The sequence below is a fragment of the Rhinoraja longicauda genome, chromosome 9 (genome assembly GCF_053455715.1).
Source record: "Rhinoraja longicauda isolate Sanriku21f chromosome 9, sRhiLon1.1, whole genome shotgun sequence".
NCBI classification, from domain to species: domain Eukaryota; kingdom Metazoa; phylum Chordata; class Chondrichthyes; order Rajiformes; family Arhynchobatidae; genus Rhinoraja; species Rhinoraja longicauda.
In genome coordinates, this window is record NC_135961.1 from 30,660,568 (window position 1) to 30,677,294 (window position 16,727).

The following is a 16,727-nucleotide window of genomic DNA, read 5'->3' on the forward strand; positions in this document are numbered from 1 at the left end:
GCAATGCCACATCCTTTTTCTTGCCAGCTGTCATCAGCAACTGAACCATCCTATCAACAATGAGAGAGTGATCCTGAGCTAATGTGTAGCTCTTTGGAGAGTCCTTAAGGGCCTGTCCCACTTAGGCTTTTTTTAGGCAACTACAGGCGACTAGGCTGTTGCCACATGGTTACCGGGGTGTCGCCTGTATGGTCGTGAGTAGTCTCCAAAGAGTCGTAGCATCTTTCTGGTCGCCGCTAGATTTTCAGAATGTTGAAAAAATTTTGGTGACAGTGGGTTTAATGCCAATGAGCGTAGCTTGACGTATCCTGGCGTAGGTGTTGTCGTAGGTTGTCGCCAGGTGACATAGGTTGTTGCCGGTGCTGACTTCGGTGAATTCCAAGTGTGGACTTGATCTGATCATCCATCAGTGTAATGTGTCCATAAATGATGTTAGGTTTTGTATTTTTTTGCACTTGCATTCTGTTTAAAGTTTTAAAGTTTGAAGTTTATTGAAATTTATTGAAGTTTATTACAATATTTTTGTATGCACTGTTGTAAGTCCTTATCCTTTTAAAAAATTGTTTGCTTCAATATCAATAAAGGAAATTCTTGACATTTTGACGGAAAATTGATGTATGGTTATTGTATTTCAGAATAGTTTCTCATGGCATCACTTTCAAATAGTCAGGATGCAGAATGTTTGGAAACCCTACTGTACAGCCCCTTTTATAGGGAAACTGGGTGAAACGTGAATTGTCATCAGTTGGCTTCAGTCTTCAGGGTCGTAGCTTGTCATAGTCGCGAGTGGACGTAGGTTGACTTTGTCGCGGGTGGACGTAGGTTGACTTTGGTTGTCGTAGGTTGTCATCTCTGTGGTGGTAGGTTGTCATAGGTGTCGTCGTAGATGCGGTCGTAGGTGGACGTGTTACTTGCGACGATTGGTTCACCGGTTGTCGGTAGCTTGACGTTGACTAGGTGGTAGGTTGTTGTAGTTTGTCGTAGACATTGATGTAGGGGGGGTCCAGTCACCAGTTTTTTGGCAACCTGCTATGACCATGACAGTCGCTTAAAAAATCGCCTGTGGGACAGGCCCTTTGCTGGACTTTATCTTGAACTAAAAGTTATTCCCTTTATAGACACAAAATGCTGTATCTGTGCACCGTAGACGGCTTGATTGTAATCATGTATAGTCTTTCCACTGTCAGGATAGCATGCACCAGAAAGTTTTTCACTGTGACATGTGACAATAAACTAAACTAAACTAATCAGCAACTCCTGTAAATCATCTCCTCCAAATCATCAGTCTGAAGAAGGGTCTCGACCCGAAACGTCACCCATTCCTTCTCTCCCGAGATGCTGCCTGACCTGCTGAGTTACTCCAGCATTTTGTGAATAACTCCTGTACCACCGTTGGCTGCAGGTTTTGAAGGAATTGCATAATTTGCTTCATTGATGTCCAATTTGACCAATAAGCTGCTTTGGCTGTCACTTTGTTTCTGTGACAAAGACTGCTTGCCTTCAACTTTTACATATTACCTCTGGTTCTGAAATTTTTATTCATGCCTGCACCAGTTCCAGATTTGACATTCCTCATAATGACTTGTTGGCCTCTTAACTCTGTCCCCCATAGACCTCTGCCCAGCCAAAGCTTTGCTGTCCTTCCTATCGGCACAGTGGTAGAGTTTATGCCTTACAGCGCCGGGCAGCCTGGTTCGAACCTGACTACAGGTGCTGTCTGTACAGAGTTTGTCTGTTCTCCCTGTGACCGTGTGGGTTTTCTCCAGGTGCTCCTGGTTCCTCACACATTACAAAGATGTGCAGGTGTGTAGGTTAATTGGCTTCTGTAAAAGTTGTCCCTAGTGTGTGCGACAGAACTAGTGTACGGGTGATTGCTGGTCGGCAAGGACTGAAGGGCCTGGTTCCACACTATCTCTAAACTAAGCATATCTGACCTTGGGGCCTGGGATCCCTTGACCTTGCATCTAAATGGACTTTTTGACCAGCAATAGAACATAGAATAATACTGCGCAGGAATGGGCCCTTCAGCCCACAATGTGTTGAACATGAAGCCATGTTAAACTGATCCATACATGGTCCGGTATGCCTGGTCCATATCCCTCTATTCCCTGAACTTCCATGTGTCTCTCCAAAAGCCTCTTAAATGCCACTATTGTATCTACCTCTACCACCCCCCTGATGGGGCTGATGATTTTTTTTGTTCATCCATTTGCTTTTTTGGGGTTAGGGATTCAATTTGGGGGGAAAAGTTTGGTATATGTCATTATGAAACATTTTGAAGGTATTTATTCACAAAGTGCTGGAGTAACTCAGCAGGTCGGGCAGCATCTCGGGAGAGAAGGAATGGGTGACGTTTCGGGTCGAGACCCTTCTTCAGAAACATTGCAAACTCTCTCCTCTGGCTCTAAGCAAGTTGCTCTGGTGGGGAAAGGAATAGTTTAGTTTAGCTTATTGTTACGTGTACCGAGGAATTGTGAAAAGCTTTTGTTGCATGCTAACCAGTCAGCAGAAAGATATTTAATATTTTCAATAGAATATTCAAAGTCAAGAATTTTCAATTTCATTACACCCTTGAATTTTCCAATAGCCATTTATTTTACTTGTGTTGCCAGCAAAGACCCTGAGCATAATCCATAGCTTAAAAGGAGTTGTACTCCACTAATGTCCATTTAATTACACACTGCAAATACACCTGCCAGGCTTCTGCTATTTAAAGGCAGTTGGTTGCATTCATAGTTGAAGGCTGAGGGTGGGGCTCGAAGGATTTCATACAACCCTTCTGCTTTTGTGTCAGCAATGAGGTTAAATAATTATAATTGGCCTCCACTATTTGAGATTGTGCAAAGACTCCATTAGGGAGAATGGGTGGGTCTTTGTTTGAAATACAGATATACTTTGGCATTTACATTCCCCGTCAGGATTTGCAAGTGTCACCATGGAATTCATATTTGCAAGGAAACAGTTCCCAGGCTTGACTACAGAACAAATGTTTCCTAGTGGATGTCAGCGGTTTGAATTGTCAACCTTCTCAAATGTGGCGTCAGAATTTGGTGTTTAAACCTTGTGGATTTACTGTGACAATGAGTTTATTTTTGGAACAAAGAACATGCGACAAGAAATGGGACCCTTTTGAGCAACATATAGAAACATAGAAACATAGAAAATAGGTGCAGGAGTAGGCCATTCGGCCCTTCGAGCCTGCGCCGCCATTCAATATGATCACGGCTGATCATCCAGCTCAGTAGCCTGTACCTGCCTTCTCTCCATACCCCCTGATCCCTTTAGCAAAAAGGGCCACATCTAACTCCCTCTTAAATATAGCCAATGAACTGGCCTCAACTACCTTCTGTGGCAGAGAATTCCACAGACTCACCACTCTCTGTGTGAAGAAATGTTTTCTCATCTCGGTCCTAAAAGACTTCCCCCTTATCCTTAAGCTGTGACCCCTGGTTCTGGACTCCCCCAACATCGGGAACAATCTTCCCGCATCTAGCCTCTCCAACCCCTTAAGAATTTTATATGTTTCTATAAGATCCCCCCTCAGTCTTCTAAATTCCAGCGAGTACAAGCCCAGTCTATCCAGTCTTTCCTCATATGTAAGTCCCGCCATCCCAGGGATCAATCTGGTGAACCTTCTCTGTACTCCCTCGAAGGCAAGAACGTCTTTCCTCAGGTTAGGAGACCAAAACTGCACACAATACTCCAGGTGCGGTCTCACCAAGGCCCTGTACAACTGCAGCAGAACCTCCCTGCTCCTAAACTCAAATCCTCTTGCTATGAATGCCAACATACCATTCGCTTTCTTCACTGCCTGCTGCACCTGCATGCTTGCTCTCTGAACTGAACTAGTGCCTTTCAGGATTTTCCAAACTGTATTCTTTTGTAACTTTACTTCAAAAGAAATTCACTTCGGAGACTCCAACAATGTGTCCCAATTCAACCGAGTGTATACAAGATACCGTAAAAGGAGTATCATGTTTAGAAACTGTTTAGACTAAGGGAAGGGCTCAATGACATAGCCTGCAATGTGGGTTCTATTTAATTAAATCTAGTTTCTCCCAACCCTTTCCTGCCAAATATTTGCTCTCATCCACTTATTGTTTTGTTTCCATGATCCAAGCTGTGAATGTAAATTGTGAACAGCAGTGGTTCCAGCAAGTCCTCGTGGTTCACCCCACCCAATGCAAGTGGTGGTTGTTCACTCCACTCTTTGCCATTCAACCAGTAGTCCATTCTGCTACTGGTTCCTTGGCTCTATTCCCTGACCTTTCTTTTATCTATTGATTTTTGGAACCTGCAAGGAATAGACTCCAACTATGTATGAATGATGGCTGCGTGGCTGCGTTCTACAGCTGCGGCTCACCGGCAGTCTCTCTGTCTTTTTTTTGTTTTTGTCTTTGTTATCGTTTAAATGTTTCTTTTGATTTATTTTTAACTCTGTATATGTGGGGGGTGGTGGGGGTGTGGGGGAAACCTTTATTTCTAATCTCCTCAACGGAGATGCGACCTTTACCGTGTTGTGTCTCCGTTCGCGCTACGGCCTAACATCGTGGAGTCGGCGGCCTCAAGCTGGGATCGACCTTGAAGACTCCGGTCGCAGGGCCTGGACTTACCATCTCGGAGGCTTCGGCCGTGGGCCCTGCAGACCGCAACATCGGGAGCTCGCAGGTCTCTGGCTGGCGACCGGCTTTCGGGAGCTTCAGCCGTAGCAGCTTCGACCGCCCCGGAGCGCGAGGTTTGATTGACCCGCTCGCAGGCCCTTCATCGCCCTGCGTGGCCTGGCCGCGGCACTTTCCATCGCCCGGTGGGGGCTCAGGACCTTCATCGGCCTGCTCGGCTCGGCCCTGGGACTTTCCATCGCCCGGTGGGGGCTTCAAAAGTCGGGAGCCTCGATCGCCTCGTGGCACCACGGGAGAAGAATGAGGAGGAGATAAGACTTTTCTTTGCCTTCCATCACAGTGAGGGTGTGCCTGGAGCAATCACTGTGATGGCTGTTTGTGTTAAAAATTGTAATTGTGTGTCTTGTGTTCTTTATTGTCTACTGCCGGACCCTGACGTGAGAGGACGCTGGCGCTATTTGTTCGCTGCTTCTCCGTCAGGATAGTTTGTCTGTTTGTTTTTATGTCTTGACTGTTTTTGTAAAGTGTCTTTGAGCATTTGGAAAAGTGCTATAAAAAATAAATGTTTATTATTATTATTATTATTAGAGTCCATAAGACCTTTGGAGCAAAATTAAGCCATTTGGCCCTTTGAGTCTGCTCTGCTGTTGGAACATGGCTGATCTATTTTTCCCTCTCAACCCCATTCTCCTGCCCTCTCCCAGTAACCCGTGACACCCTGACTAATCAAGAACCTATCAATCTCCGCTTTAAATATACCCAGTGCATTGGCCTCCACAACAATAAATTGCACAGATGGGAAAGGCTAAGCAGGACAGGTCTCTATTCCTTGTAGCGCAAGAGGATGAGGGGTGATCTTATAGAGGTGTTCAAAATTATGAGAGGAATAGGTCGGGTAGACGCAAAGAATCTTTTGCCCAGGGTAGAGGAATTGACAGCCAGAAGACATAGGTTTAAGGTGAGGGGGGAAAGATTTAATTGGAACCTGAGGGGTAGCTTTTTCACACAGAGGGATTTGGGTGTATGGAACGAGCTGCCAGAGGAGGTAGTTGAGGCAGGTGGTATAGCAAACTTTGAGATACATTTGGAACGGTACATGGATAGGACAGGTTTAGAGGGGTATGGGTCAAACGCGGGCAGGTAGGAATAGTGTAGATGGGACATGTTGGTCAGTGTGGGAAACTTGGGCCAAAGGGCCCGTTTCCACACTGTATGACTCTAATTAGGCTCTAATAGAATGCGTAGGAAAGCCGGTGGTTAAAGTGTCATTACTGCCCATCCTTAATGTTTTAACAGAAGGTGCTTATGTACGTTTTTGGGCATTGCTGACTGATTTTGGGTGTTGTTGACAGCACATGTGGGCGTCAGTGAAATGTTTTGCTTGCCTGGGGCAGGTAATGTTCACACAGGGGCCTGGATGGCAGGGGGGAGTGTGTGAGTCGTAAGGTGGGAACATGAGTTGAGACCCGAACTCCAGACTTTGAGCTACGTTGGCATTTTAAAAAAAAGTCAAATTCTTTGGCTCACTGAAGCAAGTTATACCTGCAGTTAGAGGATGTAGTCCATGTCCTTGTAGTATCCCGCCAGGAATGCCCCACTAACCCTGAAGGGTTCCTTTAGTTTAAGAGATACAGCATGGAACCGACCCCTTAAGCCTACTGAGTTTGCACTGAGCAACGATCACTCATTCACACTAGTTCCATGTCAGGCCAATTTTGCTTCCGACACACTAGGGGCAATTTGCAGAAGCCAATCAACCTACACTTCGGAATGTGGTAGGAAAAGGGAGCACCTGGAGAAACCTGTACATCTTTTGTATGAGGGAGGAAACCAGAGCACCTGGAGAAAACCTGCACATCTTCCGAATGTGGGAGGAAACCGGAGCACCTGGAGAAAACCCATGTAGTCTTAGGCAGAACGTACAAACTCCATACAGACAGCACCAGGATCGAACCTGTAAGGCAGCAACTCTACCGCTGCACCACTGTGCCACCCTTTCTGTGGCCCAATAATACAAAGAACATGATTTGTGGTTACTGTACTTTACCAGACAACCCTTGCCACACAACACTGCGATATCCATTCACTCAGTAGCAATATTCCCAGTAGCCGGAAGAGTGCTGCTTGCATCGATGCAAGAGCCGGCTGCAAATACCTCACCTGAGCGCAAGGAGAAATTGGCAACATGTCAACATGGAAATGCCTTGCTGAAACCAACAACATCAGTTTCTGTGTGGCTTTATGGAGGGAAACTTGCATTGGTGCACTGTGATCCTCGTCATTGAAGATCTTACTCCTCCTCTAACCCTGACATAGAGTGTCAACTTAAGTTTTCAACTGCTGTGACTGATATTTTAATTTAGAGTTACAGCGTGGAAACAGGCCCTTCGGCCCACTGTGTCCGCACGGACCAGCAATCACCCCTGCACTAGATCTATCCTTCACACTAGGGACAATTTACACAAAACAATTAACCTGGACGTCTTTGGAATGTTAGAGGAAAACAGAGCAGGTAAAATGGACAAACTCCATACAGTTGAACCCGGGTCTCTGACATGTGATTGATTGACACTGTGAGACAGCAACTCTACTGCTGTGCGCTGTGCCGCCCCATATCTGACTGATATCTGTACAATAAACTCCCTCTGCCCGTTCTATGCAATGAAGATCTTATTTAAGCACATTTTGTTTCAGGGTGTTTTTGTAGGTAGCTGCCTCCTACACATATCCTCGGGTTGTCCTGAAAATATCCAGAGGATAGGCGAGGCTCCAAGTAGTTAACTAGACTGCTGTCCTTAAAGGGATGAGGCATGCTTAATTTAATCTTTGAAGCTAAGCCATCTCAAAATACAGATCCAGGCTAATCTAAATACTGCAGGAAATAATCCCTTTTATCATATGTTTTTTTAATATTTGTTATATAAGAGAAGGAGGCACAGTGGCGTAGTGGTAGAGTTGCTGCCTTACAGTGCCAGAGACCTTGGTTTGATCCTGATGATGGGTTTGTCGGTACAGAGTTTGTACGTTCTCCCTGTGACTAGCGTGGGTTTTCTCCGGAATTTCCATTCCCCCCCTCATACTCTGAAGACGTATAGGTTTGTAGGTTAATTGGCTTGGTATAATTGTAAATTGTCCTTGGTGAGTGTTAGGGTGCGGGGATCACTGGTCAGAGTGGACTCGTTGTGCCGAAGGGCCTGTTTCCACACTGTATCTCTAAATTAAGCCAAAGTTTATGTCATAGGTGCAGAAGTCGGCCATTTGGCCAATCGAGTCTACTCCGCCATTCAATCATGGCTGATCTATCTTTCCTTCTCAACCCCGTTCTCCTGCCTTCTCCCCATAACCCTTGGCACCTTTACTAATCAAGTACCTATCCACTTCTGCCTTAAAAATACCAAATGACTTGGCTTCCACGGTCGTCTGTGGTACATGAGGACATGTGATTGATTGAAAAACACTGCATGGAAACCGGCCCTTCGGCCCACCTGGTCCACGCCGACCATCAATCACCCGTTCATATTGGTTCAATATTATCCCACTTTCGTGTCCTCTCCCTATACACGAGGGGCAATTTACAGAGGCCAAGTAACTTACAGGTAACATCCTTGGGATGTAGGAGGAAACCAGTGCCCCGAGGGAAACTCCATGCGGTCACAGGAAGAATCCCACAAAGCACAGAGTGAATGTGCAAACTCCACACCAAAGTTCCTGAGGTCAGTACCTGAGGCCTTATAGCGCCACGGACATTGGTTCACTCCTGCGAGTGCTGTCTGTTGGGAGTTTGGACGTTCTCCTTCTGACCGCGTGGGTTTTCTTCGGGTGTTCCGGTTTCCTCCAGTACTCCAGTCGTACAAGTTTGTAGGTTTATTGACTTTGGTAAAAGTTTGTAAATTGTTCTTAGTGTGTAGGGTGATCGCTGGTCGGCATGGACTCAGTGGACTGAATGGCCTGTTTCTTTGCTATATTTCTAAACTAAAAGTAAATCCTGTCCTGTCAGAATAAGCATCATGAATGCAGGTGTAGTTTCTGATCAATTTTCCAATATACAAAATGCAGAAATAATTTTATGAACATGTTTAAACGGACGATCTGTAATTGAGGTGTGCCCATTGGATTTGTGAAATGAGTGGATTAAGGGAGATGGCTGGAAACTTGATGGGTGTGGGGTTATATGATTCAGATTATCCAGTGGTGTAATTTTCCTGCTGCTTGGATAACAATCATCACTGAGTCAATGTATGCCTTAAATATTGAACAGAGGAATGGTTAGTAATCCTGGAACATTGGGATCACACGAATTCCAGTGTATTTGAAAACCCTGAGCGAGAGAACCATCTCTACAAATGAGATGAAGTACAGAATGGAGAAAGAGTTGCACTGCAAATGAAAATTAAAGAAAATTTGCAGATATTGGAAATCAGAAAACAAACTGGAAACTCAATAGGTCAGTCAGGACACAAAGTGCTGGAGTAACTCAGCGGGACAGGCAGCAACTCTGGAGAGAAGGAATGGGTGACGTTTTGGGTTGAGACCCTTCTTCATCTCTGGAGAACATGGTCGGGTGATATTTTGGATCTGGAATTTTCTTCAGACTTACTTTGAAGAAGTTCTCCTTCCACTCTTTGTTTGGATAGGTCAGTCAGCGACTGTGGAAAAAGGTTTAAAAAAGAAACTTTCAGATTTTGAAAAGACACCACTGGAAATGGTTTTCATCACAAAAGCATCTATCAACTGTTGCTATCATGGCATTGAACCAATTTTGGATCAATTCTCTGCACTCCCTTGGATGCCCTATACTTCTACTCTTGACCAGTCTTCCATGCAGGACCTTGTCAAAAGCCTTGCTAAAATGTGTGCAGAGTCCATTTGATGATCTCATCAAACTTCCTATTTACTCCTTCAAAGACTTTGATGCTAATAATTATATATGCATTTTCAAAGAGACTACACCCTGAATACTTCCTTCTCTGTTTGCCTGAACCAGTATTTCTTGCACGTTCACCTTTAACGTTATTAAAAAACTTAAAATGCTTCACAATTTCACAATGCAAGCTAAATGCCCAAAGGAAAGGGTGAACAATTGTTAGGAAATTTTGATTGCCAAATTGGTTCGTTGTTCATCTGTGAATCCAAATGAGTCAGTTATAGTTAGTTCCAGTTTTTTGTTTGGGGGATGGTGGAAAATGTGGGTCCCTTGTGGATTGTAACAAGGGCTCCTGTAATTGTGGGGGAAGTTGGAACAGGAGATATGATTGTGATGGAAGTCTGCATAATCATGATACTGAACAGGACATGGAGTTTAAAGGGACAGGTGTAAGTCACGCAAAACCTTAAAGTTTCTTGTCGTCTAGTTCACACTAAATATGTCTAACATTTAAACCTCTCTGGCTTAAACTCTACTGGATGCCGATCCTTGCAGAGTTTCTACCTATTGATTGAATATGATTATTTGCGGGGTGGGTATGTGAAAAGCCCCTCATCGATATTTATACATGACTTAGCCAAACTGCGAATAAATACTAATAGGTGGAGAATGGAAGGGAATGATCATTAAAAAGTGTAGATACGAGGAACTGCAGTTCCTGGAATCTCAAGTAAAACACAAAGTGCTGGAGGAACTCAGCAGGTCAGGCATCATCTGTGGAGGGAAATGTACAGGCGATATTTTGTGTTGGGATATTTCTTCAGATTGATTAGAAAGTGGAACTGCTTTTCATAATGAAACGGTCAAAATATTGGCAGAATTTGGGCCAGGAGGGATTTCCTATGATCCTACAAATAGATTTGTGTAAGAAAATAACTGCAGATGCTGGTACAAATCGAAGGTATTTATTCACAAAATGCTGGAGTAACTCAGCAGGTCAGGCAGCATCTCAGGAGAGAAGGTATGGGTGACGTTTCGGGTCGAGACCCTTCTTCAGACTGATGTCAGGAGGACGGGACAAAGGAAGGATATAGGTGGAGACAGGAAGATAGAGGGAGAACTGGGAAGGGGGAGGGGAAGAGAGTGACAGAGGAACTATCTAAAGTTGGAGGTCAATGTTCATACCACTGGGCTGTAGGCTGCCCAAGCGAAATATAAGGTGCTGAAATACATTTAATTCATCAACATGATTGGTTCTTGTGAATCAAAGGACAAAAATAGCGGTAGAAAAAAAATCATGTTAATACGTGCATATTAAAACTGTATTAAGGAGTCCATTCTGTTGTGTTTTTTGTGAACTGACTTCCAAATGAGTTCCTTCAGAACCTTTCTACTGAGACGTTCCTGCTTAACATAATTAAGGGAACAGCATGGTAGACACAAAATGCTGGAGTAACTCAGCGAGACAGGCAGTATCTTTGGAGAGAAGGAATGGGTGATGTTTCGAGTCGAGACCCTTCTTCAGAGTGATGGAGGGAACAGCATGTTATGTTGGGTCTTCCTTTGATGCGATCATGTATATGGATCACAATGTTCTGTTTGTATACTTATGGTTAATGATTACTCACAGGATCGTTAACCTGAAATTGCTGAAAGTTGATTGAAAGTTACAGCACAGAACAAGGGCCTTCGGCCCAATGAATCCACGACTGCCATCGATCACCAGTTTGTACTGGTTCTATGTTATCCCACTTTAGTAGCCACTCCCTACACACTGGGGGCAATTTTACAGAAGCCAATAAACCTACAATCCCATATGTCTTTGAGATGTGGGAGGAAACCGGAGAAACCAGAGGAATCCCATGAGAAGAACAATCCCATGGGAAGAACATACAAACTGCATGCAGACTGTACCCGAGGTCAGGACCGATCCCGGATCTCTGGCAGTTTCAGACAGCAGTTCTACCAGCTACGTCACTGTGTCCGTGTTAATGTTAATACGAATAAAACTGGGCAAATCATCTGAGAAATCTATGCTTAATCAAAACTGATTGGATGAATAAATGTTGCTATTCAGTGTTTGTGAATTCAATCTACACTTTGCCACATAGTCCCTTTCTAAAGGCACAACAGTTGCTCCATATTTCTATAGTAATTCACCCTGTGTTTTAGTACAAAATAAACTAATGTATGAAGACAGACACAAAAAGCTAGAATTAACTCGGTGTCAGGCGGCATTTCTGGAGAAAAGGAATAGGTGATGTTTCAGGTTGAGGCCTTTCTTGAAACCGAGAGTCATGGGTAAGGGAAATGAGAGTTATAGGTATGTAGAACAAATGCATGAAAGACATGCAAAAAGCAATGATGATCAAGGAAAGGTGGAGCCCACAATGGTCCATTGTTGGCGGTTGGGTAGGTGATAATGTGTTTTACAAACAATAAAACTCAAAAGGACAACTGTGAAGCTAGTATGACAACTAGGGTGGAGGAGGGAGAGAGAGAGAGGGGATGCAAAGATTACTTGAAGTTAGAGAAATCAATATTCATACCGCTGGGTTGTCAGCTGTCCTAGCGAAATATGAGGTGCTGTCCTTCCAATTTGCGTTAGGCAATCACCTTGTGCCATTGAACAATCTTATTGACTGACAACGGACGAGGGCCAGGCCAGAAAGTTTGGGAATGTGAGTTAAAGTGTTTGGCAACCGGGAGATCACGTAGGCCAAGGCGGACTGAGTGAAGGTGTTCAGCGAAACGATCGTCTTCGGTTTAAACCAGTATCTGCATTTCCATTGTACACACTAAACTAATGTATGCCTCACTATCCACTCAGATGCCATTAATCATTTTATATTCAAAAAATCAAATTGAGAAACTTCTAACCCAATTGGCCTTAAGATTGTTTTTGACTTCCTGTTAAATATCCTGTTCCAACTTTTGTGTGCGTTGTGGTGAATGCCAAACCAGTTTTATTCAGTAATGGAGTCTCTCGCGCATAATGAGTAAACAGTTCCCACAGAGTCACTTTGCCTGCTGGAAATTGCCAATTAGATTGTTGAATGGCACAAGGTGATTGCAGTGGCAGAGTGAAGGTAAATAAGTTCCATCAAGAAAAAGTCGCAAGTATGCAAGTCTATAGAATTGTAGACTTGGTACTTCTTTCAAATACATTAAATGCAGGCCTTTTTGAAGGTTTTGTCTCCCTGCAGTTTTGTCTCTCTGTTTTTTTCCTTAAAAGGACAGTGCCCTTGGGATGTTGTAGAAACTCTGCTGGATATTTCTCCCCTGAAGTTTGAAGAGATGGTAGATTTAACATTAAACTCATTGTATCACGCCCAAACCGCCCCAGACTTGATATATAATTTGCAAACCTGAATGTAATTCTTAAAGTGCTATAGTAACTCAACAGGTCCGGCAGCATCTCTGGAGAACATGGAGAGGCGATATTTTGGGTTGGGTCCTCTTCTTTAGGCAAATAATTAAATACAGACTACTGGGTGGCACAGTGTTCCGGCTGGTAGAGCTGTTGCCTCACCACGCCAGAGAGCAGGGTTTGATCCTGACCACGGGTGCTGTCTGCGTGAAGTTTGCATGTTCTCCCAGTGACCACATGGGTTTCCTCCTGCTGCTCCGTTTTCCGCTCACATCATAAAGACATGCGGGTTTGTAGGTTAATCAGCCTCTGTAAACTTGCCCCTAATGTGTAGGGAGTGAATGAGATAGTGGGATAACATAGAACTAGTTGATAGATGGTCAGTATGCTTGGTGGGCCAAAGGGCTTGTTTCCAAGCTGTATCACTCTACTAAACCATTTGAAAGTTTAGCCTTTAATTAATCTATATGGCTCCCATGCCTCTAATACATAATTATGTCTCGATCCTAACTTAGAATCTATTTTACTGTAGCTTAGCTCAATATAAACTTTCAAAATAACTGGAAACATCAAAAATTTTGTATCAATGAACAATCTTTCACTCTGTTTCACTCTGGAATGTTTCCCAGCAAGGGATAGGGAGTCAGTTCAGTCCCATTTCTTTGAACAGCAGTTTAATTTGAGCAGTTTGCTTGTATTGGATGACGCCAGGTTTGCTGGATGAGACACTGGAGTCATTTATAAAAGGAGCCATTTTTTGCACTCCATCCATCTCCTTCATCAAGTTTCCTCTCCATTAGCGATAGAGATTTTAGTTCCTTCAGTCTGACTCTCAGCAGTTTTGACCCTAAATCTATTGATCCGCCACCTCCCAATATCCATATCTTTGTTCAACTATACTTTTAACACTTAATCCCCTCCTTTATCTCTTCTGCACAACATTCTCTTTCACTCATTCCACTAATACCTTCTGTAGTAGTAAATCTGCTGTGCTTACCAGATGTGGCCCAAATTTGACACCAAGGGGACATGAGAAACTGCAAACATAAGAAAATGGAATCTTGAGCAAAACACAAAGTGCTGGAGTAATTCAGCAGACCAGGTAGCATCTATGGATGGAACGGATAGGTGATGTTTTGGGTCGAGTCCCTTCAGCCTGATTGTAGTAGAGGGGAGAAAGCCGGAAAAGAGAGCTGGGTTTGGGACAAAGCCTGACAATTGATAGGTGGGTACAGGAGAGGGGGGGGGGGGGGGGGGGGGTTGATTGGCAGATGGGAGGAGTAAATAACAAAGGGTAGAGATGAAAAGGAAGTCAGATAAGGAAAGAGGAGGACTGCAATGTGAAGCTAGAGGGAGGGATATGGGTGGGAGGGTCAAATGGAAGAGAAAGACTGGGGGAAAAAGTCACGAGCTGCAACTCTGACAGAGAAGAAAGCCAATGGAATGTTGGCCTTCATAACAAGAGGAGTTGAGTATAGGAGCAAAGAGGTCCTTCTACAGTTGTACCGGGCCCTGGTGAGACCGCACCTGGAGTACTGTGTGCAGTTTTGGTCTCCAAATTTGAGGAAGGATATTCTTGCTATTGAGGGCGTGCAGCGTAGGTTCACTAGGTTAATTCCCGGAATGGCGGGACTGTCGTATGTTGAAAGGCTGGAGCGATTAGGCTTGTATACACTGGAATTTAGAAGGATGAGGGGGGATCTTATTGAAACATATAAGATAATTAGGGGATTGGACACAGAGACAGGAAACATGTTCCCAATGTTGGGGGAAACCAGAACAAGGGGCCACAGTTTAAGAATAAGGGGTAGGCCATTTAGAACGGAGATGAGGAAGAACTTTTTCAGTCAGAGTGGTGAAGGTGTGGAATTCTCTGCCTCAGAAGGCAGTGGAGGCCAGTTCGTTGGATGCTTTCAAGAGAGAGCTGGATAGAGCTCTTAAGGATAGCGGAGTGAGGGGGTATGGGGAGAAGGCAGGAACGGGGTACTGATTGAGAGTGATCAGCCATGATCGCATTGAATGGCGGTGCTGGCTCGAAGGGCTGAATGGCCTACTCCTGCACCTATTGTCTATTGTCTATATCGATCCTTCTGTTCTCATTTTGAGAAACAAAGATTGAGTACATTCAAAATAGAGTAGATTTTTCAAAATCTAGGGAAATGGAGTTGATGCAAAAAAATGGCACAGGCAAAGATCATCTATAATCTCTGACTGCTGCAGTAATTTTAGGTTTATTGTCACATGTACTGGGATACAATGAAAAACTTTGTGTTGCATGCTATCTGATCAAAGTCAGATAATATATATGTAAATGCAATCAGGCAAAACTCGAGTACAATAGGTCGAGCCAAGGGAAAGATACAGAGAGCGGAATATAGTTCTCAGCATTGTAGTACAACAATTCCAGAGACAAAGTCCAATGTTTGTAATGGGGTAGAGGAGACTTGGACTGTACCCTAGCTTATGGAAGGACCATTCAGAAGCCTGCTACCAGAAGGATAGAAGCTGTTCCTGAGTCTGGTGGTGCGCCCGTTTGAATGATCTATTAATTGGTCACTTATAAGGAACATCTTTGCAAAGTCTTTAATTATTGTTTTTGGCATGCAAATCCTTCCCTCCATTCTCAGCTCTAACCCCAACCTCGCACTACCCGTTCTCCCACTTTGGTCAACTGTGTATACACAGATGCAGAAACACTATTGTTTTGCTCAGGGATATTTCTGGAGTTGTTGGATAAATAAACCTGACACCTGAAAGTGATTGTATAAACATAACATTGCCTCTGTTTTTTCTTTGCAGGTGACTGCTGGCTGTTGGCTGCAATTGCATCACTAACCCTAAACAGTGAGGTTCTAAACAGAGTGGTTCCCTGTGAACAAGACTTTGGCTCCGATTATGCAGGAATCTTCCATTTCCGGGTAAGACAAATCACAATGACATTTACATTTCATTGTAAGGGAGCAGGATGCCAAAGGCTCCTTAATGAGGATCAAAGAGCTACCTGGAGTTTTGTACCTTCCCAGCATGGTGAAGATGAAGGGTTGAAATGTGTTTATTTTTCAATGCAAGGAGAATTGTAGGAAAAGCAGGTGAACTTGGAGCCTGGATCGGTGGTGTGGCCATTGTAAAAACAATGGTTGCAAGAGGGATCCGACTGCAGCTCATAGTTCCAGGGTTTTGATATTTCAGATGTGATGGAGAGGAAGGGAAAAGAGGTGAAGGAGTTGTGCTACTTTAGTCTAGTTTAGGGATACAGTGTGCAAACAGGCCCTTCGGTCCACCACGTCCATGCTGACCATCATTCACCCATTCACACTAGTTCTGTGTTATCCCACTTTTCCCATCCACTCCCTACTCACCAGGGTCAATTTACAAATGCCAATTAACCTATAAACCCGCATGGGTGGGAGGAAACTGGAGCACCCAGAGGAAACCCATATAGTCACTGGGAAAATGTGCAAACTCCACACAGACAGCACCCGAGGTCAGGTTTGAACCCGGGTGTCTGGTGCTGTGAGGCAGCAACTCTCTCTGCCGCCCATTCTAATACTAAGCTCAAGACTGTCACAGTGGCACTTGGAGAGGTCACACTGAGGCAATATAGGTAAAGCTTAAAGATAAGAAAGGTGCATTCTCTCTAATGGGATTGTATTGCATGCTCCCCAATAGCCAGTGGGAGATAGAGAAACGGATATATAGACAGATTACCAAAAGATGTCAAAGCAACAGAGTTGGCTTCATAGGTAACTATAACTTCTCCAATATTGACTTGCTCAGTGCCAAAGGCATGCATGGAACAGAACTTGTGAAGTGTATTCAACAGGGTTTCTTGAAACAGTATGTAGATAGTTCAACCTGAGAAGAGAGCATACTG

At 44.1% G+C, this 16,727-nt stretch overlaps 1 protein-coding gene across 1 annotated transcript in view; it reads left to right on the forward strand.

Moving 5' to 3' along the window:
* The window catches only part of LOC144596569 (calpain-2 catalytic subunit-like), a 61,615-nt gene that overhangs the window by 9,788 nt on the left and 35,100 nt on the right, over window positions 1-16,727 (forward strand). Inside the window, exon 3 of the mRNA XM_078405029.1 lies at window positions 15,653-15,771. Coding sequence (XP_078261155.1) covers window positions 15,653-15,771 — 119 coding nt within the window. The remainder of the gene's footprint in view (window positions 1-15,652; window positions 15,772-16,727) is intronic.